This window comes from Malania oleifera, chromosome 13 (assembly GCF_029873635.1).
Source record: "Malania oleifera isolate guangnan ecotype guangnan chromosome 13, ASM2987363v1, whole genome shotgun sequence".
Classification (NCBI taxonomy): Eukaryota; Viridiplantae; Streptophyta; class Magnoliopsida; order Santalales; family Ximeniaceae; genus Malania; species Malania oleifera.
In genome coordinates, this window is record NC_080429.1 from 65206710 (window position 1) to 65232870 (window position 26161).

At 36.8% G+C, this 26161-nt stretch overlaps 1 protein-coding gene across 4 annotated transcripts in view; it reads right to left on the reverse strand.

Annotated features, from left to right (window-relative positions):
* Positions 1-25438, reverse strand: part of LOC131146101 (uncharacterized) — a 51302-nt gene extending 25864 nt beyond the window's left edge. Inside the window, exons 1-11 of one of the 4 annotated variants that reach the window (XM_058095428.1) lie at positions 25100-25438; positions 24505-24546; positions 24346-24417; positions 20634-20687; positions 20339-20440; positions 16515-16626; positions 8249-8294; positions 8026-8097; positions 5459-5521; positions 5154-5308; positions 5008-5072 (exon numbers count right to left, since the gene is read on the reverse strand). In XM_058095428.1, the coding sequence (XP_057951411.1) occupies positions 5008-5072; positions 5154-5308; positions 5459-5521; positions 8026-8097; positions 8249-8294; positions 16515-16626; positions 20339-20440; positions 20634-20687; positions 24346-24417; positions 24505-24546; positions 25100-25103 (787 nt within the window). In that variant the 5' untranslated portion in view covers positions 25104-25438. Of the gene's footprint in view, positions 1-5007; positions 5073-5153; positions 5309-5458; positions 5522-8025; positions 8098-8248; positions 8295-16514; positions 16627-20338; positions 20441-20622; positions 20688-24345; positions 24418-24504; positions 24547-25099 lie in introns of all 4 variants that reach the window. The other 3 variants (XM_058095429.1, XM_058095427.1, XM_058095426.1) reach the window with 3 other exon arrangements.
* Between the last annotated feature and the right edge of the window lie 723 nt (positions 25439-26161).

The window sequence follows — 26161 nt, forward strand, 5'->3', positions numbered from 1 at the left end:
TTATAAACCTTTTGGTTTGGAGAGTGCTCGAGAAAAAATGCACTTAAGGATTCTAGGATCAAGTTTACCCCGGTGTTGACTATGAACATGAACAAAAGCACTTGGATACTTTGAACGGAATAGTGGAGATGAGTTGAGTTTCGGAAAGGATTGAAGTAGAGTTTGACAAGGAGTTTGGAATTTGAAAACACAAGAGGGCATCTTCTTTATGAGGTAGGCTGCAGTGAGAATGGCTTCACCCCAAAAGTGTTTCGGTACATGTGTAGAGAACATGAGGGAGCGAGCAACATCTAGTAGGTGCCTACTTTTTCTTTCGGCAGTTCCATTTTTCGACGAGTGTTGACACAGGAACTTTGGCGTATTATACCTTGACTCAAGATATAATCATCAAGAATGGATTTGATATATTCTTTGGCATTATCAATTTTCACAATATGTATTTTTTCTTGGAATTGTGTTTGGATCATGGTGTTAAAACTTTCGAAAATCTGACCTGCCTCTAACTTTTCTTTCATGAGGAATATCCAGGTAAGTCTAGTCTGATCATCTATAAAAGATATAAACCAAGGAAATCTAGTAATATTCTTGATCCTAGATGGCCCCCACACATCACTATGAATCATTGAAAAGGGTTGGGATGCTTTGTAGGGTCAGTTGGGATAAGAGTTGCGAACATGTTTTGAAAATTGACACATCTCATAATGAAAATCATTTGTATTTTTATTACTGAATAATGAAGGAAAGAGTTTCTCGAGATACAAGAAATTTGGATGTCCTAACCCATAGTGCCATAACATAATTGCCCTATCATTATTAGAACGAATGACAGAAAAATAACTTTGACTTCTAGACACTAAACGATCGGATTTGTTAGTTGTTCCTTGAGGAGGATCATCAACCTCGAGAAGATAGAGCCCCGAACACATCGTAGCACTGCCAATCGTCTTCCCCAAATCCAAGATGTGAAATTCACACATATTTGGTAAAAATTTAGTAACACAATTGAGATCCTGAGTGAGTTTACTAATAGACAATAAATTGCAATCCAAATTTGGCACTAATAGAACTGAGTTGAGTGTTAGGTTCTCTGAAATTTTAACAAAACCTGTACCAACCACCTTTGAGAGTGAACCATCTGCTATCCTGACTGTTAAATTTTCATAACAGGGATAAGTAGAGAAAAAAAAATTTTCATCTCCGGTCATATGGTCAGATGCTCCTGAGTATATAATTCATGGACCTAGCTTCTCCTTTTTTAACATTAAGAGCACATAAAAAATTATCTTTGTGTGCCAAAGAACCGGTACCAACCACAGTAGTAGGGGCTGCTGAAGATTGGTTGAACATTTTCTGCAATAATTCTAGTTGCTCCTTGCTGAAGAGACTGGGCTCGTGTGGTGTTGGTTTTTCATCTACCGCGACGAAATTTCCCCATCCTTCTCTGTCATTGGCAAAGCGAGAAGGTTTCTAATATGCGGGCTTACCATGGATTTTCCAGCAAGTGTCCTTGGTGTGACCATGACATCAACAATGGTCACATCACGGCCTCCCTTTCTTCGGTCCACTGTCACTGCTGTTATATGGATTTCCTCGAAACGCAAGGGCTGAACTCTCCAGGTTTGTTGCAAAATCTTGAGGGCATGAGGCTGCTATCTGAACTGTTGATGTTGCCTTAGACCATGGCTTCCTGATAGGTGGTGACGTCTAAGACTGAAAAGGTGGAGTCGCGTCTCCCGTTGGCCATACCGTATTTGGTCATATGGGAAGATTAGGGTTCAGAGGATGCTCTGACACCATGTTGAAATGTGGAAAAGAAAACTAAATATTCCACTAACCAATGAACAAATTACATTCCCTTTAAATAGATAATAATTCTCATCTAATTACTAGGGATATTTACAGCCTACTGAAAATAGAATATCCTATTTAAAATGGAAAGCATTAAAATAGGAAAGACTATCTACAGAGTCGGGAAACACGCCACCCAAATCCCTTGGGATCGTGGAACCAAAAATAGCTAAAATATCAACTTATTTGTTAGCTGTAAATCTCCTAGAGATCCGCCTCTAATAAAGGCTGACAGATATCTAATAATTCTACACCTTCTCAACATCCACAAATCCATGTATGATCTATTCAAGCTTCACATTGCCATACCAAAACCCTTTCATTCTTCGAAGATTTTTTGAACCACAATCACACTGCAGTACAACAACCATTCAACCTTTGAATGTCTTCCCTTTTCTGACAAAAGACTCCTTCAAGGTATCAAACAACAGCCACAACAAACTGGCTTCAACACCTTCTAGACCAAACGGATCAGCTACGACCTCCATGATTGTACCTCTCCAAACATAAAAGCTTTCCCCTCTTGTTCCCAATGAGCTTCAAGTGAAGAAAACCGCCATCCACTCTGACCAAACCCCCCAGTACGGCATCAAGCCTCAATGCACTGACTAGAATTTCGTAATCAGATAAAAAACCCCACTAAAATTCTTCATTATTCATTCAAATGGCATTCAACCACCCACAAACTCATATCTATGAATGGAGTTATTCTCCACTCCATAAAAATTAAACACCGTCCTCTCCACTTTGAAGGAATGATAAAACTCCCATCAACTTTCCAAGTGGTCACAAAGGTTAACGAAGAAACTAATAAGATGGAACAAGTTAAAAAAAAAAATTCAAAATGGAAAATAAATTAGACAAAAAAAATCATGGTTAAAGGATGAAAGGATTAGGAATTAACAACGGTGTAGATGAAAAGAATTGGAAGATGGCCCAAAGCCAACAGAAATGCAAACAACGAACATCAGAGTTCACAGATGAAGTGGTTATCAGAGACAATGGGGTGAACAAAGAAGAAGAGAGAATTCGTTCTTTTGAGTTCATAGAGCTTCTAGATTCAGATATTAATTATAATTCATTCAATCATAACCATGCCTCTTTCTGCATGCCATCTGAATAGGCAGTTAGGCACTCCCTGCCCATCTGCTAATTTTTTCTTCAAGCCAGATGGCTATATAATCAAACGTGACTGTGACCTACTTTATCAGCAAAAAGAAACTTTATTAAACAAAGCATTAGGGGAATGCCGATCCAGTACAACAAACAGCACCCACCCTGCAGGGTGCACAAAAATCAAGAATTACATGATGTTCATTCAAAAACTGCCCACTGTGCCAGCTGGTAGCAGCAGCAATCTACTGATCTTTACTAAACTTAAGGGGCATAACTGATCCGTCAAAGGCTCTCCTATTTCTTTCCAGCCAAACTCACCAAAAGATAACTAGAGGGATGAGAATCAGAGTTTTCCTCCTCTCTTTGGTGGATCTGATACCTTTCCAAGCCCAAAACTCCTCCCCCACAGAGCTGGCAGTGGCCCACATTTCCTGGTCAAAGAGAAGGCCACGTTCCAAAGGTTCCTGGTCCAGGGGCAGTACAGGAGGATGTCATCTATGGATTCAGCATCAAATACACATTGTAAACACCTGTTGGCAAGGATCAGCCCCCTTTTCTGCAGGTTATCAAGGGTTAAAACCTTCCCATTCATTGCCTTCCAAGCAAGAAAAGCAGCTCTTTGTTTTGGGGTGGGGGGGTGTTTCCAAATGTGATTTCATCGGAGGTTGCTACAATTTGTTCCCATTGGGGAGAATTCCCTGTAGAAGATCTGACTGAATATACCATACCATCAAGGATCCATATTGGTTAACTAGTAATGTTTCCGATAGCCCTTCGATACTCTCTGATTCTTAGGAAGTCGATGTTCCCACCTTCAAGAACCTAGTCAAAAGCCTTCCTCTCCACCACCACACCTTTTCACATCTCCTCCCTTGTGTGTGTGAGAGAGAAAGAGAGAGGAGGAGGGGGGAAGAAAGAGAATATAAGAAAATATGATTTTGTATCGGATATGATCAGGAACATTCAAGAAGTCAAGAAATGATCTATAGAAGGGTACAACTTGATTTTACAGTAAACTCAAAACTTACAAATCCATGGGTTTTGTCATGGGAAACTTGAACTCTATCATGACGGACCTAAGGCCTCTAATTTATATCTGGCAAAAAGTGGTCAAGGAGCATGTGTGCGCGTTACACAAGTAGTAAAGGTATCAGCAATCACATGGAACACTAAGACTGTTTACCTGAATAACCATGCCAAACCTAGCATTGATATATTCCCACCAAAATGAAAAAGAAAAGAAACTGAGACTTCCACCAAAAGCACCAATGCATTGCTCACAACCTTTTATTAATAAAGAGAATGAGCCTATCAAAGGTATGCTAAGTTGCTAATTCCCAAGGAAATTAAATGACACAAAGAACAGCCTAAATAAACATACATCCAACCACCAAAAGATGCCATGGCATCATGAGAGTTCAAGAAGAAAAAGAAAAAAATGAGACTTCCACCAAAAGCACCAATGCATTGCGCACGACCTTTTATTAATAAAGAGAACGAGCCTATCAAAGATATGCGAACTTCCAAGGAAATTAAACAACAAAGAACAGCCTGAACAAATATAGATCCAACCACCAACCGCCAAAAGATGGCATGACATCATACCTTCATGAGAATTAAGGGATCTCACAATTTAAATGGATGGAATAAATAATTTATTATTTAGTGGGGTTACTAAAGGGGAGCTTAGGCACAACAGTAAAGTTGTCGCTGTGTGATGTGGAGATCACGGGTTCGAGGTGTGGAAATGGCCTCTTGCAAAAATGTAAGGTTACATACTATAAACCCATTGTGGTCCGCCCCTTCCCAAGACCCCGCATGCACAGGAGCTTTGTGCACCGGGCTGCCCTTTTATTTAGTGGAGTTAGTATCATTTAAAGTTTATGTTAAATATTTAATGGAGAAAAGTCAGCTCCTTCTGATATATTCAAAAAAATTATAGATATAAACAAAAAATGATGTGCAAAATAATAACATTTCTTTAAGGCTAAAAATAGAAAGAAAAAACAATTTTATAGAATATTAGAAAAGCCATAAAGTCACCTTTCTTCACATTATAACCAGAAGACTTTAGGAATGGTATCATCTTTGACTCAATTTCATCATACCTGCAAAAGAACTCCAACATAACTCATATATCCCACAAGCACATGCTAGCATGTACACACGTAAATGACCAAATAAAACACCTCTCCTTGGACCAATTCACGGTTGGATCATCCATTTTATTTACAACAACAAACAGCTTAGACACCCCCAAAGTCTTCGCAAGTTGCACATGTTCACGAGTTTGTCCACCTCTCTCATACCCGGTTTCAAATTCCCCTTTCCGAGCAGATATCACCTAAATAATACACGGTGAAGTGAATATGGAAGGAAAACAAAAACACTCATACATAAGTTAGATGCACTTTTCCCCCCCTCTGCTGGCCATAGAACAGCACAGAAAAAGGAAAAGAAGGGGGCAAAGGAAAATGAGATAGAATTAACTCACCAGCACACCAACATCAGCTTGAGATGCCCCGCTTATCATATTTGGTACATAACTTTTGTGACCCTGACAATCAAAAGAAGTAAGACTCAAAAAATATCCCTCTAGAACCAAAAAAAAAGAAAAAAAAATACAAAGAAGTGTTAAATTAAAAATATCAATTGAGATGGCAGACATCGAGTTGTGATTTGAACATTGTTCATTAGTACATTGTGACAATAGGAAATGCATTACCTATGTAGCACAAAACCACATGTCCACATGTCAGGCCAGTGCCCCTCCCCTTCTCCACCCCCACCCCTTTTCTTTCTCTCAAATTTGTGATGGCTGTGGGAGGAAATGAAAGTAGAGGCTTGCACATGTTCAATCCGGATTGAAGGAAAGAGCTTCAATCTGTGATTGGAAAAAATGGGCGAAGGTGTTGCTCTTTCTGTTAGCGAACACAATCCATCTCATAATAGGTGGGCAAGGCTATCTTCATCTGCTGCTAAGTGGTTTCTGATGGGTTGTCGTCAATTTTTGGTATGCACAGTAAGAGGTTTCTAAGTGTTTGCAACTTCATATTGGCAGTGTGAAGTTACTGAATGGTGATTCAAACAATGAAGGTGGGCAAGTTTTTGAAGTTAGGGCATGATTGGAAAGGAAATAGGTTTTAAGTGTTTCTTCCTGGTGGATCAAAAGAAGATGGATAGCGATGATTTGTCAAAGAATTTTGTGCACTGCCTAGGGTTTTCTTTCCTGAGGCTGGTGGCGCAGGTACAGGAGTCCAGCAAGGTATTCATTCACGGCGTCAGGTGGTGATGGTAGAGATGAATCAGCTCTGTGCATCTTGTGGTAGTGGGATGCAAGCAAAGAAAACTGAGCATTCATAATCTTTATCCAAAGGCTACATTTCCTACAGCCACAGAGAAAAGGGTTGTGCAGAAGCAACTACGATTTCTCTTGGGGATGAGAGTGCAATGAAGAGTGGGTAAAGTGGGCCTGGGTGTGGTGATGATTGCTCTGGACCTGGGCCAGTTAATGAAAAGGAAAGGAGGCTATTTTATATCTCAGATGGACCAGTTAAATGAAGAGGCCCAAATCCAGAATGCTGGTGGTTCAGACCTGAACCAATTCTTGGAAAGGAAGGCTGGCTCATTAATTCTCAGCAGTTGGGCCACTTAAGGGAACAGACCCAAAAGTAAAATTACACTATTAGAGCCCAGGAGGCTTTTGAAACAGACCAAGGCTATTATGATACTTTAGGGGCAGTGAGGTTTTATTTTGGAGGATTCAAGAAGAGGTGAGATGCAGAAGGAACCATCTCCCTTTGGTTCTGGTCAAAACCAGTACAAGAAGCAGAAGGCACAGTGCAGTTCTCTTGATGGGTCTAATGGTGGAACGGCATCTTTTTCTAAAAAAAGAGGAGGTAATACTAGGCCAAGGTCTCAGGCAGTGCATGGGGAAAAGAGGCTAGGGGTGCTGATGGGGAACAGTGGGTTGTCTGGGTCTGATAAATCTTCTTTTGATGGATGTCATACAACCTCACCATGTTTGTTATGGGATAGAGTAATCTCTTTTGGGCCCACTCTTCCGATTTCTTGGGGGATGTCATGGTCAGACCTTCAGAGGGAATGACAGGAGCAGCTTTATTGTAATTTTTCTTTTTGTTTTGCTCCCATTGTACTTCTGTTTGATCTCGTTTAAAATTTTTTTTCTTATCCAAAAAAAAAAAAAGCCCCAGTATGCTTGACAAAATTTTTAACCTAATCTTAGGGTCTGTTTGTATCACTGTCAAAACTATAAAAATCAAACCATAACTGAAAACTAAAAACTGAAAGCAAAATCTAAAGACCAAGACCAGCAACATGTTCGTTTAATATTTCTAAAACTAAAACAAATTAAAAACCGGATTGAATAAATGCTTATTTTTTCATTTGAATCAAATAAACAATTAAACAACATAATTAAATAATATTAATACAAAAAGAATGCAAACTAAAAATATTATACTAAATATATAAATTATCATAATTAATTTACTTGATTATTATATTTCAAAACACATTGTTTAGTGCTACAAGAAAAATATTACTGTACATGACACTTGAAAATTTGTAAAAGTATTTTTTAAATGAAAATATTTTTTGCAATTTTTTTAAAAATTGACAGATTTTTATTTTAATTATATTTTAAATTCACATGGTTATTTTACTTTAGTTTTAATAATTCTGGACAAAACAACTGAAAACCATAAAATTTGGTTTCATTTTTTTTCGAAAACAACTGAAAACCAACAACAAAAACAAAAAACTGACAACACAAATAAACACATTGCCAAAAAATATGATTATTCATTATACCAAAAACAAAAACAGGAAACAGGAACAAAAATTGACACCAAACAGGCCCTTAAAATTTTCATAGTACCAAATTCTCCCCATGCAAATCAAAAATGGGTTCATCTACGGAACAAGAATATTTAAGCCCCTCCTTTTCTACCCAAAAACAGCTAATTATTGGCTGCTAGTTGTCCAATTCTTCTTACATGCAAGGAGGAGCAATAACAATATTTCTGATAAGTAAATTACCGGAGCATCCAAAATTGTAAATCTCGTGGATTCTGTTTCAAAATGTGCTCTTCCAACCTCAACTGTTTTACCCTGCAATCAACATTTGAGTATTTAACTCATAAATAAATGAAGTTAAACGTAAACTTGAAAAACAAATAACAATTTCAAAAATAAAATAGCCAGAATAACAATTTCACAGGGTACATATGACTAAATTTATCAATGGCCACTTCAACAATACCTTAACTCTCTCCTCTTCATTGGTGTCCATGATGTATGCCATATACCTAATAAGTTTAAATAAACTTTATTAATAAAGGAAATTATGTTATGCAATAGCTGAGAAACAACTGAGAACGCAGTCCAAAGTTACATTATACATTCAAATAACGTGATTGCCAACTGGATGCTCAAAACATGGTGCATGTTACAAGCAACACATTTTATGCCAGCACAAATCAGAGCAAAGGGTTAACTCTAAGCAAGTTTGAATAGGTTAAGAATGAAAATGACTTAATTATTCTACATTGACTAACAAGTATAACTTAGTAAGCAACCTGAACCACCAATGTAACATTAAGTAGACGCACATGTTATAAAGTCACGGTACAAGTCACTCCATAATCCTGAATTTTCGTCGTGAAAGAAATATGAAAATGCACAATTAATTGGCTTGCCCATGAAAATTTGATAGGACAATACGACACTATGGCACTACATATTCCTTCATTGGTGATGATGCTGATAATGAAATTTGTGCTTGCAAGAGTTGTCACCCCTAAAACTCAAAGAGGCAGCTGACTCTTTCCTCATGAAACACCTTAAATATGAAGATGCCTTACTTGAAGAGCCCCCAGTTTGACTCAAATTCTTGCTAAAAGGGGAGAATTTATGGCATACCCATAATGTGGCTAGATAAAATTTAACCTCTTTGGAAGCCAAGGGCAAAGTCATGGGTTTAACAGCGACAGTCTTTTTGACCAAAGTGAAAAGTGCACTTGATAATTTTTAGAACATTAGCCCAACAAATTTTCAGTTTAATTGAGTTTTCAGGGGTTCATGGTTGGGACTTGGGAGTTGTCATAAATTCAACTTTGCTCATGCTTATTGCACAGTAACACATCCTTCAACCTAATTTCTCTCACTTTGCAAGACTAATCAAAGAGATTTTTTGAACCCTCGCACACTAAACCTTGCATATACTTCCAGACATACTGGTGGAGGATAAGTAATCCTCCTAAAAGAAACAAAAATAAAATTACAATAAAGCAACCCTCCATTTCCTCTGAAGATCTGACAATAACATTCTCCACAAAAAACCAAAAAGTGAGCCCAAAAGAAAACAAGGAAAACAACTCTATCCCAAAGAAGACTATGGAGGGTTTTTCTGCCATTAAAAAATAAAAATACTAGAATTCCTTTCAATCCACAAAGCCCAAAGAGGGCAAAGGCAACGCATCTCCATAAGGCCATCCCTTCCTTGCTTCCAAGACCTAAGCCCCCTTTAGATTTAGGCTAACCCTATCCCAGCTAACAAGATGCTCCCCCCCTAAAACCCCATAGGAAGTCCCTTATAATCCTCTTCAACTCCTCTGCCATCTGGAATTAAAAATTAAAAAAAATAAAATAAAAATAAAACAAAAAAGACAATTAAAGGGAATGTAGGGAAAAGGCAATGTGCCACCTAAAGACAAGTAAGCTCCCTTCCAATCCCCAACCTACGGCCAACTCTCTCCACCACTAGGTCCAAAGTGAGGAGGAATCAAGGTTGTCAAGAAGAGGGAGGCCCAAACATGTCAGAGAGACCACTCCAAAATGGGGCACCTGGCTAAGTCAGCCAAGCCTTCTAGCTCAGACCTACCAAGGTTCATACCCACCACCAACTCTTGCACATGTTGATCTTGAGACCCTAGATGTTCTAAAAGATTTTTAGTAAGGTAAAAATCTTATGAAATTTCTTAGTGCTATCTTCAAGAAAGAGATGTGCATCATTGTCAAATTGAAGATGGGACAATAAGACCTCCTTGCCTACCCTAAGCAAGGTTAATCAACCTACTCAACACGTCCATAATAAGTGTAAAGAGAAATAGAGAGGGAAGATCCCCTTGCCTTAATCCCTAGAACAGCAACTCACTATTATGGATGCATTCACCAAGAACCCTTTCATCCACTTTCTCCAAAGATCTTCTTAACCAACAATTGATCCAAGAAGATAGAACTAACCAGGCCATAGGCTTTTCAAAGTTCTAATTTGAACAAGATATCCTCCTCACATGCTCTACCACTTCACTGGCAACCAGTCTATTCTTAATGAAGGGATATTGTTCTAGTGTAATTGTCCTCTCAAGCGCCTCCCGAAGCCACTTAGATAAAACTTTGGCAACGACTTTGTAGAGACTAGTAATTAGTTGAAAGTCTCTCACCTCTTTGAGATCTCCTTCTTAGGTACGAGCAACAAAAGTGATGTTTACATTCTTCCCCACCACCCTACTCCAGTGAAACTTGTATAAGAAATCCATCATGTCCTCTCGAATTACCTCCCAAGCCTCCCGACTATCCTAAAAGAAATCCCAAGGCCTTATCTCGGTCCATTTCAAACATTGCCCCCAACCTCCTCAATGTCAAATGTCCTTTCTAGCCCAATAACGAGATTTTCATCAATAGGACTCCAATCAAAGCCTACTATCATCATGTTCATTCGACTCTCTAAGACAAGCTCCTGTAAAAATTTGTGATTGCCCCTTCTATTTGTTTAGAGTCCCACACCACACCTCCCGCATCCGTATCATTACTAAGCAAACCCATTTTGGCGCCGTCCTCTTCACTAACCAAACCACACTCCTCCCACATCCAAGTGCTCAATCTCATTCAGGATAGGATTTCTTTCCTCTTTCAAGCCACCAAAACATCCTTGTACCACAATTTTAGAATACTTTTCATGGACTTCTGCTCGCTCATAAATCTAAAACCCATCCACCCTTGAACATTGCTTTCTCCACTCACACTCCCTAAAAGAAGGATGCATCAACCGCATGTTTTCAAATCATTGGGGCCCAGTGTATAGGATTGGCATCCAAGATGTGATCCAAAGTAACATTTGGGAAGGTGTCTTTGATGAACAAAAAATTATCAATGCAAGAAGAAGCGAGCCCAATGTTACATAGAATGTGAAATGGTCTGGTTCATGGAACAAGAATGGGATCGCGGTACGGAACGTGCTCTAATGTGGGATCTTAGGGGTATACTTAATTAGATATATTGGTGGAAAAAGTTTAAAATCACTTGCATATTTTGGAGAGGATGTCGAGCTGTTTCTAAATCTATAACAGAGTTTATGTTGTGGAATAGATTAATAATGACAGTAATAAAATAAAAATGTGATGATTCCCCCTTCTACCTAATAAAAAGTTATGTTGTTTGAAATATATTGAATTAAAACTTTGGATCTTTAGATTTAGCGTTTCAGAACAAAAATGCGGTACATTTTGGACCGTTTGTACCAATACGTGGTTTGCTAAGGTGTTAGCCTTTTTTGGTATCAATGAACGAGCATATCACCCAAGGCTGCCCAGGTAAAGTGACCATTTGCCAAATAGAGCCTATAGCCACATCTAACCATGAATTCCACATCTCACTCAAGCTACCCTAACCTCTTATCTTTCAATTCCACCACAATACTATAGCTTAGTTTTCTATATTGTGTTGCACCATAGGGTTTCTATTAGGCAGGTACAAGCCCTCTCCTCATTTTGCCATCACTCTTGACCCCTCCCCCCCTTCCCCTACCCACTTACATTTGAAGCACCCCATCAACTTTATGCGCCCCACCTACATTTGAATTACCCCTAGCCTTTTTGAATTCGACAATACAGCTAATGAAAAACAAAAAAAGATAAAGTAAATCATCCAAAGTAATAATTTTACTAATAAAACTCACGTAGAACAAACATTTAGCCATTTAATTAGATAATAATGCTCTAAGAAAGATCATATCATGCACATCCAAGTTTGCGAGAGCACTGAATAAACATCAGTATGCAATGGTTCCTACCAAGAATAAAAAACATATTATAAGAATCCATGGTTATAGCATGCAATATCTTGACAGCAATCAAATATAATTTGTCTATCAAAAAAAGAAATGCAATAAAAAATTAGAGAGTTACAATCTAGGAGAAGGAAATGAGATCCTCATAGCAGAAAAACAAAAGAAATAAAGACAAAACCAAAAATAAATTAAAATAAAGCAAAAAAAATATAACAAACCCTAATTAAGAGAACACCCTTTAAGCCCTTCTCTTCATAATTGATAGAGCTCAATAAATTTGGAAAATTCCTGCTGACCTTTATTCACTTTGTTTTTAGCTCCATCCAAGCGAACTTCATTCCCTCTAGAATCAGCCAACCACAATCCTATACCATCCAAAAGATTTTGCACAGCAACATCCTACCCATTGATCTTCCCTGCAGGAGCCAGGAGGTAAATATGCCATCCCTACACTGATCATTCACCACTAAGTTCCCTCACAAGCCCCACTCCTCAAAATAGAAACATCTTTCAAACCTTCAAGTGGTGGAGGAGGCACATAAGAATATCATCCCCTGGTGCATTAGAAGAGTCAGAAGCATGATCCGATTCTTTTGCAGATCTCATCCAATAATAGGCCACTATCACATGCAAAACTATCAAACTATCCCTTTATGAAATACTCCCCCCCCCCCCTAAATTTTTCTCCTCCTGAAAATTCTTTCCTCTTTTATCTATGCCAGGCTCACTGCAATTCTCAGATTCCTCAAAATAAAAATTCCCAGCATCATCTATTTTTAAGAAATTTTCCTCACCATGATTTAATTCATACAATTGTTAATAAGCAATTTTTTTCTTACCTTTCCCCTCCTTGTTGATCGACACGTACACACCTTCATATCTACCACCGTCTCACATTATTTTCCATCCTGTAATTCCCAGAAATACCCAACTCTTGATGTGAATTATTGCTAAGACTCTCTTCATTCTTACCTCCAACTCATTGTAGTTCCTGCTCCACCTGAGTCCTCCCCTGTATCTTCAACTGAAATCTCCCTTCTCAATCCATCACCCCTAGCAAAACAGCCATGCTCACACTTATCCCTTAAGCATTAGTTTTTGCCATAAGAAGCTTCTTTAACCACTCTATTGCATGAACCCCAACTAAAAGAATCCCCTTGATCCATATTAGAATGCTTATCAGACCCATGGACTATAATGCCAGTCTCCTGGGCGCCGCCAGCGAAGGTTTTAAAGTGGCCCAATGAAGAAGAGAAAGAGCCGTTTTTTTCCAAAAATAGATTCAAGTCCAACCCATTAACACTATGAGCCAGGCCCAGCTTCGATAAAGGGACACCTAAAAACCGGCCCAAGTCCAATATAATCAGCAAGTTTCCCAGCCCAATCTTCATCACCCCATCCTCCCCAAGATAAACCCTAGCCGCCCCTACCACCTTCACAAACCCAGCTGACACCTAGCCACCTTGACTGTAGAGTCATTGGCTTGAAACGAGAACTAATGGCTTCTAGCGTTGAATGCCTAGGATCCTTCAAAGGTAAGTTAGCACCACATTAAGAACAAATATGCCCTTTCCCTTCAACCACACACTTAACTCCATAGAAGATTGCTATGTTTACATCCTTCACCTCTGACATTCTTCACTGCTGCTACCACCACCATCTAATTCCACAATCAATGCTGCTAATTACCCTCATCTTTGCCACCTACACCATCACCAAACCATGATGGAGATCACTAGCCAACTTGAAAATCCACTTCCTTCAGCCCCCTTCGCCATTAGAGGCACCAAAGATGAAAATTGAGAATACCTCTTCCCTTTCCACCCAACCCTAACTCCAGAACATTCCCAACCTTTATTAGATGAATCCCAATACTGCACACTACACAATCAAATGCTAAACCCACTTGTAGGAAATCTCACCCACTTCTTGTTATTTTGATTGTATTTTTTTAGGACAAACAAATATTCTCCCCAACTTTGTCTAACCTTGGATTGAAGGTCCTTCTTTCGATCTGAATCAAACGCTCACACAACTCTATTGACATCTTCTATCGAATCCACGGGGTGCTCCGTGAGAGAAAAGGAGAGGTTTCACTAGAGAGAAAAAAGAAAGCATATTCCATCTGCCTCAATCTTGCCAACGAACTTTATTTAGAGTCATTACTCATTATTAATCTCCAACTATCAAAGATATTTCCCTTATCATTAAAGAAAACCCCTTGTCAGGGGAATACACAAGGCAAAAATTTTTCAAAGCTCTACTAATGTCGGAATAACATATTGCTGGGCTTTGATATAATTTGAAAAAGTAATCCAAAATCAATTTCCACAGAATCAAGTAAGATTTTGCTCTGAGATTTACAAGGGCCAATCAATTTTAGTGCATGCTAAAAGATTGCATTCAGTCAATCTGAAACCTCCTTGCGAAGCCATTCCACCAACACAGAACACAAAGACTGCACTGTACACCTATCAGATATCAGCAATAGACAAATAATTTCTAGAAGCAAGAACTTAACAAAATAATATCCGAATAACTTCAGATTTGTTTTCCTTCTAATCCTAATAAACTCAACAAGAAAGCACTCAAAGAATGAGTTGGACAATTATAGCCTACTATCATCAAGCAGGCAGTGAATAGGCGATAAGCAAAAGCTTTGGTCACAAGGAACCAATAATTACATTCATGATAAGGGAACTCGCAAAAAGAGAACGGATAGTTTGACATGTCATACTAATAACACAAAACAAGGAAATAAATATAATTAAGAAATAGAAGATTTTATAATTAAGAAATAGAAGATTTTTTTGTAAGTAAACGAAAAAAAAAAACTGTTAGCCTGGGTGGCTACATGATCCTAATTGTCGTATTTTGATGATAACAACCCATTAGTGGTTCTTAGTTAAACTAATCTTTGCATACTAAGTTGTGGCAGGGATAAGTGGCAAAATCACAAAAATACGAGTTTTGTGCAAAGATCAAGCTAACATTCTCATAGACAAAGATCGAGTGGATAATCAAATAGGCAAAGATGAAGAGGACACTCAATCAGAAGAGCTCAAGCACATACCAATGGAAGCTAATGTAGAAACATATGTAATGGGGACTATCTGAGGTAGTATTTGCTGTAACTCTTGTAGTTTTGTCTCACACATAGTTGAGCAATTGCATGAGCATGCTAGTACATAGGATATCAACAATTTCTTAGAACAAAACTTAATGAGCTTTCATATTAAATGTATTTTCATAAGGGACAAGTTTTAAACGATGTTAGTATTAAAATATTTCATATACTTGGTCCCGGTTTAGGTTAAAGCAAGATTAAGCACCCAAAGGAAAGAAATAAGTCAGGTGCTTCGATGGTTTCAGCAAATAGGCTAAGTTGATTCTGGCCTACATGAGTCCAACGAGTGGAAAACGGCTAGTTTGCAAAAAAAAATTATTGTTTTAAATGCCCAACGGCCATAAAACAGCTAGTTTGTCCATTTGCCTATATATACAAGCCAAAGGCTTGTTTAAACATGGATTTTAGTAATTCACATTTTATTCCCAAGCACACCACATCTTAGTTCATCATTCTTGTGCTCAAAATCTCTCTTGCTCTTTAATCTTGTGTTGATACATTTCTTGAGAGATTTGTCTGAGGCTTTGATTGTATCAATTTATCAGCTCATTCAAGGAGCATTTCTATTTGTAAATCATTTTCTCCCATTTTGTTGTAAAAAAGTTCTTGATGAACCAAATTGCAAGGATTCTTGGTGAACCTTACTGAAAGACTCTTGGTGAGCGTTAAGGGATTCGTTCCCTTGGAAAGGCTCTTGGTGAGCGTAAAGGGATATGATCCTCTGTGAAGGCTCTTGGTGAGCGTTAAGGGATTTGTTCCCTTATTGTGTAAAGGCTTCTCCGCCGATGAAGGAGGTTTATAGTGGACTGTGAAATCCTTGAGTGTGTCTCAAGGCGTGGACGTAGGCAAGAGGCTGAACCACGTTAATATTATTTGTTGAGTTTTTCTTCCCTATTCTCTTTAATTTATATCTTGTGCATGATTTATATTCTTTATATTGTGATATAATCCTTTGTATCTTGCCAAGTTTTATATTTTGTAGAGAAAAGCCTAAGTACGCAAAAGAGTCCATTCACCCCCCACTAAACTCGACTCTAGGGCCAACAAAAACTAGCAAAGATAAAAGAAAACTCAATTCTGCAATTCTAATTATTGTTGCTGAACAACCTAAATACTTCTAATGCACATATTTCTTGTAGATATAAATATAATAAAATAACATACAATAAAACATCTAAGACATGAAGCAAATAAATAGGTGCTGCTGCATGAATATAAAATATCAGTGGAAAAATTTTAGTCATTGCATGTCCTCGCATGAAAGATGAAATCAGAAAAAAGTTTTTAAGTGCAGCTTCCAACACCAAAAATTGGAACTAAAAAAGGTCTCACCAGCTTTCTCTACTTTTATCCTTAGCTTCTTTCTCATATTTTTGAATAGTACGATCATCAACCTGACCGCTAAGGAAAAGTATCTGACCTCCAGTCGTGGACTTGCCTGCATCTGCAACCATAATGCAACAGACAGTTGTTAAAACAGTATATAATTTTTTTAGGATGGCGAAAGAAGTATATTAATAGAGAAAGAATATACAATACAGCAGAAAAAGGGATCCCCACCAAAATAAATAAATAAATAATAAAAAACTGAAAACTGAAGTAGAAAAACAGAACAGTTATACGAAAAACTAATCACGCTGAACATCTTGAAGACATTATTCCCTTGAAACAACCAGCAGCAACAGCCCATAAAGAAGATAAATACTGAATCTTATCCCAAACAAAAAACCAAGAAGTCATCTTCCCCTTTAAAATGTGATTGTTCCTTCCATCTAAATAAACCATAATACAACAAACAAACCACATCTCCATAGAGCAGACTTCTCTTTGCTCCTTCCAAACCCCGAAAAAAAAAATAGCCAGCATATCATCCTCCACAGACTCTGGACAAACCCAACTTTTCCCAACAAAACCAAATCACTTGTTCCACATCCTCCAAGAGAATGAACAGTGCAGAAACAAATGAAAGAAAGACTCAGAACTATCAAAACAAAGAACACACACGTCCGAGATGATGTGTTGGAAGGCATCATACTATGCAACAGATTGCTAGTGTTAACTTTATTCAGAACAACAAGCCAAATAAAAGCGTTAATTTTAGAGGGAACTTCAGCCTTTCAAATCATATGAAAGAAAGAAAAGGAACAATCAACAAAACATAAAAATTACTAACTGAAAAAACAATAATAAAACAAACAGCCCATAGCCCATCACTTCCCTTCATTCCACTTTTTTGGTGTATTTTTCTTTTCTTTTTTTTCTTTTCCTTTTTTTTTTTTGGAGTGAGGATTGGTATATTCTTCTATTCTTGATGAACAAAAGTCCATCCGCAAACATCTGAGCTGGAGAAAGTTGATCATGTCTGATGCCACAGCCAAATTACCAAAATGAATTAAGATTGACATCAGAAATGAGTATTCTGAACTTCAATCAACATGCAATTGTAGTGCACAAGATGATCAAGACAAGAAACATGACTACACCAGATAGAGTAGAAGTGTCGAACCCTACTTTTAATATTTATTAAGAAACAGAGAAAGAAGTACAAACTAAAGGAGAACAAGAGATTTCCGAGCTTTTCAAAATAAATAAATAAAGAAACAAAGAAAAATAAAGAAACAAAGCCAACTTATTCCCCAAAAAACATTTTTTTTAAACTCCTGCCCTCATAGTTTGCAGTAGTTGTACACTTAAATATCCAACTCTCTCGTCCTCTCTCAATTGGTGCCATCCAATCTTAGTTTCCCTGCAGTTGATAATGTCACTCTCAAACCCACCAGCTTTTATCATACTTATCATATAACTCCTTAATAATCAGACACATTGCAAAAGAAAGACTTAAGAGCATGGGTATGGTGAAAACAGGTACGGCAAAAGCCCATCCCCCCTATCACAGAACCAATTTTCTTGCATGCTCAAAACAAGAAGGAAGCTATATGCTTTATGCATGCAAGTCAAACATTGTTCTTCCGCAAGCTAGAATATTTCATAGGCTTCAAACTTTTGATTTGGGTTAAATTATAATCAATATATAAATGCAAATATGCAACTAAAATGTAAAGTTCAAGAAGTAAAAGAATTAAAATCAACTCTTCTTTTCTAACTCAAGAGAAGTTTGACAATTGAAAGAGCAATATCCAGACGCTCTTTTCTTTGATAGGCAGGTAGAAAAGGAGAAAGATGGGATTTGAAGCCTGCTTAAATGTAGAGAGTAATGAGCCCACATCACAACTAAGCTATTCCATGTCCCTCAAATGTATTATCCCTTGTAAGTTGCAATAAACAATTTAAACCTTCTCCATAATTAATTTGGAAACCCAAAGAATGACACATTAAAGAAATGAGTGTGAGAAATGAGATTTTAATGATATTTAGAAGCAGGATAACATATTAAAATGCTTTGTTGACTCAAAAGTTATGAACAAATCAAGCAACAAATCACTCAAAAGGTTGAACAAAGGACATGTTAAAGAGGAATAATCAATATTTCAAGATCATGAAGTTCAAAACATTCAATTTCAATCAATGGTCGAAACTCTTAGGAGGCGTTTCTTTCATAGCATCAAAAATATTTCCAAGGAATGGCATTCCTGAGAATCTCACTCCTAGAAATAGGATGCCTCCTATCATAGGAATGTTTTCGTTTGGTTTACATTGTAAGATTCCCAATAATGTATACAAGATTCTCATGTCAATATTTTGTTGCACATGGGTACCCACTACAGCTATAATGGTAGTGGTACCATTATATCCTTGACATTTGTATGGTAATGCCCAATATATGAAGAATAATTATATTTTCAACACAAAAAAAAAAAACTAGGAACATGTAATTAATTAAATCCAGGCCATAAAATTCTCATAAATCATATATTAAAAAATATATATCAATACATAAATAATCCAATATACCGAAATAATTGAAGTAATATAGTGCCTTTATAATTAAGTTATATTATTATAACATAATAATAATATTACTTTTATTTTATTAATGATTTATTATTTTTAATATAATAATAGAGTCTAATAATATTAGATAATAGGGACATTGTTGCCCAATTCACCAAAATAATAATGGGCAATTTGGTCCAAAAAGTGGTGTTCCCATGGGAATGGGATTCCAATAAAACTTACCAATGGAGGGAGCATGGAATGAGATGCCCCTATTTTTTGGGATTATTTCATTCCCCGGAATGTTACGACACCTGCCATTCAGGGTTCCCATGCCTAAACAAATGTGGGAATGAGATGTCATGGACATCACATCCCTAGGAATGTGTTGAGAGATGCCATGAACCAAACACCTCCTTAATTTGAATATAATTTTCATTTAGAAGTTCACAATATGATATTCTAGTATTCAATTATCAAAGCTTAGACATATTTACTAGATTTGTAAACTCAATACTATCAGATTTTAGCATTCAACTTCTGAAGATAAGCAGGCTTAAAGAAGGTAAATCATATAGACGCATAATAGGAATGAGAATCACGCCAATGAAATATTACATATCCAAGCACAATTCAAAATTTTGAGCTAATTAAGACACCAAATGAATTAGATGAAGAAAGTGCCAACATAAACAAAATCTAGAAAGGGAACTCAAAAGTTTATAAGTACATACTCAACTAACTACAACGATACCGAAATCAAACAATATTATGCTCACAGAGTCACAGAAACAATGGATAAGCTCACATTTGGGGAAGAGAAGAAAAAGTCCCCAAAAAGAAATAAAAGACAGATAATCATCACTAATCAAAAAGTGCATACATATACGCCATTTCAGTACCCAAAAAAATAAATAAATAAAAAATCAACAATCAGTGATTCAAAATCAAACATCGGATAAACAACACAAAAAAAATGGGGAGCAAAATACTACCACTCAGCACACAAGGCTCCACACCACATCACGGGTCTGTGGAGGCCATGATGGGCATTACTTACAAAACCCTTACCTCCACATTTGGAGAGGTTTTTGTCACTTGAACGTTTGACCTTCAAGTTTCATTACATTGAAAAATTATAGGGGGAGAAGGAATACAAGAGGTATTCAGAAAGCAGGAAAGAACGGGAAAAGAAATTCCAGAAAATGACTGCAAAATCTTCCTTCCAGTACATCGGTATGTTCGAGTACAGAAGAACATACCCACGTGGCCAATAAAAACAACATTCAAGTGTCGTTTCTTAGCTCCTTCATCTTCATCCAGTGCATCAGTATCTTCTGGAGCGGGAGGTGCCTTATCCTTCACTACATAACCAGGGCAAAAGATCAGCAGAAGAAAATGGCAAACAAAGGAAAAAACAAAGAAAACCAAAAAAAAAATAGCATACCACCTCTCAATTTGATGATCAGTAAAAAAAATATGTCTATGGGACATCTTAAAAGTAACATACAAAAAGCAAGAATCATGATATAGGTAACAAGAGAACCTCCGCGGCACCTTTTTGCTCAAGTTGCACAGCCTGCAAGTTCATATGGGCCTCATCCTTTGAATCTGAAATAACCACAAAGATAATTTTTCAAAATTGTGTGTTTAAATCAATCACATGCACAAATATTAAGAAACTCTACTTCACTCTAGGACTAAAATTCTATTTCGATGGAAAATTTAAGGGTCTCAACTTAAGGAAATTTCAATTTCGAGATTACAATTTTAATTAAAAGAGGGGAAACTAGTAATAAGTTATGGAAATTTCTAATGGAACATTTCGAAATATTAAAATAAATGGCTGAAAATTTATTTTAAAAAATTAGAACCTCAAAATTTGCTCTTTTTTTTGCAATTTCAATTACTGAAATTTTGGCCAAATTTTTGGGGAAAAAAAAAAAGGAAATTTAATCTCAATTCCCCTCGAACCCGCCCAAAATCCAATAAATCATTCAAAATTTCGATGGAATTTCCAAAATTTAAGATCATGGCATGACTGTGGCAGAAACAGATGCAGCAAAATTTGGCGGTCAAGTGAACACCATTGTTGATTTATAAGCAAGCTAATAGATGTATTGATTTTTTGACATATCACTGAGTCGGCCCAAAACTCTAGTCTCAGGAAATTTGTGTCTGATGCCAAAAGCATTTTGGCTCCTCCCAAGGTCAAATCTTTGAGCCATGGGTACCAATGGGAGTTACATATGAATGATAACGTGACCAAAACCTAAGAACATGTCCAACAGTTTTAGAAACACACAAAAACACCCCCCTCACCAAACTATGGACTTGTGGATCATTAAAACCAACAGTTATTATCTACTACAATAAATAAATAAAAACAAATAAAACCCATCAATCCTCATTTCCAAATTCAATGAAAATTTGTAGCAAGTAAGAACCAAAAGTTGGTTAAGTTTCTCTCTAAGATGGTCAAATACCAATTGCTTTTGCAACAAGTAGTGTTTGCTAAATACTTGCGCCAATAAGTAGTGGTTGGTTTACACTTAAACGAGTACTTATTTCAAAAAGCACTTTTCCAGCATACATATTTTTAGGAAAATAAATATTTTTTTTGAAAAATATTTTTCTGAAAAAAGTACTCATCTGAGGATGTACTTATAAGAAGTAATCTCAAACTACTTTTAGACAAGTACTTTTTTCCAAAAAATTACTTCTCCATGAGTGGATCCAAACGATCCCTTAGACTAATTGATGGGATATTATTCTTCATGGTGACTGGTGAATTAGCTATCCAATCATGGTCTAACTCACTACAAAACCCAGCATTCCTTTTAGCATATCAACTGGTTGCATCACAGAAATATTTTAACACCGGTTCCAACTACATCTCATAATTGAGCCAAAATCATAGTTGCAACAACTTCTAAGACCACAATGTTCTAACCGACATGAATCAATTGTGCAATTAGTCAAGAGTCCGGAGAATTTGATTCGGCAGATAGTGAGGGCAGAAAGGAGGACAAATTGAAAACTCCAAAGGGCAAAAGTGTCCATTTATTTTGAGGAAATCCATTTTAGGCATTACACATCAAGGTAACATAAGGGCTGAAAATCTCAGGGGAGCTTGATGAAAAATTCTAAAAACCCAGGGGCTTCCCTAAAATATCACAAAAGAAAACACATTTGAATAAGAAAAAAATCAACATATCCCTATTTTGTCTTTTTATATAATGTACAACATTATTTCTTCCTTTTTTCAAATAATCAAGAGAAATGGAGAGCAAGACTGTCCAAGAAAATAATCATTAAATCAAAAGGAGCAAAAGGCATGTTTTTTGTGCCTGCAAGAGACTCCCAGTCAAGACACCTGCTGCCTGCACATCAAGTGTGCCTATTTCAATGTGCCTTGAGTCCTTGACAGGGGCCTTGGAAGCACCACAGCCATGAGTCTTCCCTCCTTAGTGCCTAGTCATACTTAGAATCACTTCTAACGACACTGTAATGAAACACTCCGCAAGGGCCTACCAGCAGTTTGACCCATCATAGTTATCAATAACTTGAAGCTAGTACTTCTTAAAACAAATCAACACTTGCTAGTTACTGTGAATTTGAGTAATGGCTGGCTAAGGAAAAACAGATGGGTCCACTCAAAGCAGATGAGGAAAAATCAGCTGAAAGTGTCAATAAAGAAGCAGCTGAATAAAGAAAACCACAAGGAAGTCTGCACACATCATTAGGCAAGATTATAGGACCATCCACATTAAAATGAGCTGACATTTGGTACGTTCAATAAAAGGCCAGAAGGGAATGGAGAAAGCGGATCAAGTACACCCAAAACACACAAATGGAGATAGATAAGGGTCCAGGGGCTTGCAGTAAAACTGGTACTGCTGAAAAGGAGAAACTCCACCAAGAACTGATAATGCCATAATATTGAGAAGCTGCACTATAGTAAAGATCGCATTGTCCTCTGAGGCATAGATGCAGGTAATTCCCCGACATGCTCAACACGTGTAGAACACATGATTACAAGCCTTCCATTTTTGGAATATTTTAAAATGCTATCCGTAAAATTAAAAAAAAAAATTAAGAAATAAGTGTTTCCAACAACCCAAGCGTAACCAGAGAGGGAAAAGAGGATAAGGAGGAGCCCTCCATCCTGTTGTCTTGCTTCAACTGCAGCTCATGAAACCCTAACTTGAGAGAGAATAAGAAGATGCAGAAGAAGAGACATGTTTTATGCTACATAGGCCCATGATACCCTTATCTTCTCCTACTCTAACTCTTGGAAAGACTAAACCCATACTCTTCTATCTCTCCTAAAATCTCCAAGACTTCAAAAGAAACCAACTCTCACAGATCGAAACCAAATTTTACACTTAAACACTAAAGAGTTTTTAGTTAGTATGATTGATTGAATTTTTTTAATTTATCCTCTTTCTTTTTATTGGGAAACAGGGCAGGTAAATTTATCTTATATTTTATGTTTTTCCAGTTTATCCTTGAATTACACTGTAAAAACAATGGCATCAACAACAAAGCATTTAACCTCACTCATTTAAAAACTGACTTCAATAGTCTAACAGAATTGAGTACCAACAGCTGTAATGCATGTTTGTGTTTTACAAAGCTGATTGAGCTTCTACATAAATAAAACATTTACATAGCAAGAAAATTTGTTGCTGCATATCATAAATCAGATTACCACCATTGTAGCAATAAGGATAGGTCCCCTATGCATCAAAATGCACCAAGTCAATAGATAATATGTGATAAGTTCCACTGGAGGAAAAGGTAAGGCCCACACAAGGAGATAAGGATCAAAAGATAGCCAAAAAAATGGCATTTTATGAAACCAATTTTAAAATAAATAAATAAATAAAAATGGAATTCATATGGATAAAAATCTTCAATAATTTACAACTTCAGAACTTTGATAGTTTCTTATCTATCTCATTAACCTCAATAAAAAATGCCAACATCTTCTAGAAATTCCATTCCATTTTTTAGTCAAACAAGAAGTACAATAGCATTTCAAATCAAAAATAAAACATACTCACATAGAAAAACAATATAAACTTGCAACAAGATTGTATGTGATTGAGTAATAAGTTGTGCTTTGGTAAAATTACACAACATCTTCCTCTTTTTAGTATCAATTTATTATAAAAATACAAACACATAGGCACATACAAAACACAGAGACCAAGCACCAAATAAGCAGTAGATTAAATTTTTTGCAGGACTACATAGTACATACCTTCTTCCATTTTGTCCAGTTTTTCAATTTCTTCAGGCTTTGCCTCCTCGGGATTAGTCACCCCATTATCTTCTGCCAATATTCATTAAAAGCATTCAATCTCACCCTTCCCAAACTTACAGATAGAGGGAGAGCAAAGATGTGTCTTCATTACTGTACCTGATGACTCAAGCTGCAATGAGCGGATTTCCTCTTCAATATCTAGCATCCAAAAAAGATAAGAACAAATTTAGTCCACCTATTCTGAAAATTCACCATGTTTCTCCAAAGAGCTTGGCAAAAAAAAAAATTCTTTGCACGTTAATTTCTTTTCCTCCGGATAAATATTCCACAAAAACAAAGAGAAGCGTAGAAAGTTTTTCTATTTAAAATACATATATACTGATGAGCCACCAATCAAGTATTCGCCTCTTTTACATAAACATTAGACTTAATATTTTCACTTATTCATGCTATTGCACCTCACTTTACTCAGCAACCAAACAAGACGTTACTTACAATAGTAATGCATATTCAGATTAATATAACGGAATTACAGACGGCTTAAATCACAAAATCATAATAAAATATAAACTAATTTAAAACTTCTGATGAAACAATATAAAAACCATAGATCGGAACTCATACAATTAAAAAAATCAATCAATGAAACTAATAGAAAATAAATAAATGGCACAAAAAACAAATGAACTGATTACACAGAACATTTTAGCACTGAGACTAAGCACGGAGAAGGAGATTTGTGGGAGCGTACCCATGATTGAGAAGCTTTAAGCTCGGATGTGGGCGCTAGGGTTTTACGTTAGCGGGGGGAGGAGAGAGGAAAGAGTAGTTTGCCTTTTTGTAGTTGTGTTGTTCTGGAGACTGCTATGGCGCAGTTGGGGCACGCAGTTATATGTGGTGGTGTTCGTGTTTGGCCTCTGTTGGCTGGCACCTCGGTCGAAACCGGTTGGATTTGAAACCCTTTAGTGTTCACTGTTAGCTCAGCACCTGGACCGGACGGTTCAATAGTCAATACAAGTTGTGAACGCCAGATGCCTCGAGCAGCCGAGCTATCATAGGATAGGAGGCCAGGAAAGCCATGGTTCTGTCCAAATCGGTGACCAATCTGATAAAGTTAATAAATGGATTAAACTAAATAAATAACGATTCAAAGCTCACATATGAAACCATTACAATAATAATTGTTATAAATAATTTAAAGAATATTTTGATTCAATGAAAAGTTACTGAAATTCTTTGCAATAAAGAACCAAAAAACCATTTGATCCGATCTTCTTGACTATGTTTCTGAATAAGGTAGTGGTGGATCTTTCAAATGACAAAATTGGCAATTTATTAAAACATGAATTTGTATCTAATCTTCGAGGGAGAGAGCTAGACCATAAAAGATGGATATTTGAGTGAAGAATACATAACTTAATAATTAGATATTTGGTTTGATTTTTTATTACCAATCTTTTTGTGCGTGTGTGTGTGTGCAACTTTGATTTTAAAAGAGTTACCCAATAGTGGAAATTAGGATTTTCTCGGTTCTCTCTAGTTTAGTTATTGTTGTCTTAGAACCCTTTTTAAGAGACCAATGAGAGTTTTTACGGGCCAAGACCAAGGGTAAGTAAAACTTTAAAGGTACACTCATTTGCCATATTCCCAAGTTACAGGACTTAGGCTTATGGTGTAGTTGGCTAACCATATTTGAATAGTTAAGCCTACATATAATTATTGAGCCTCTCGACACGTCCTTGACTAGGGGTTGGCCCAAACTACCTTGAGTTAGATGGCGACTAAATAAGTGTGTTTATTCTGGTTTGTAACT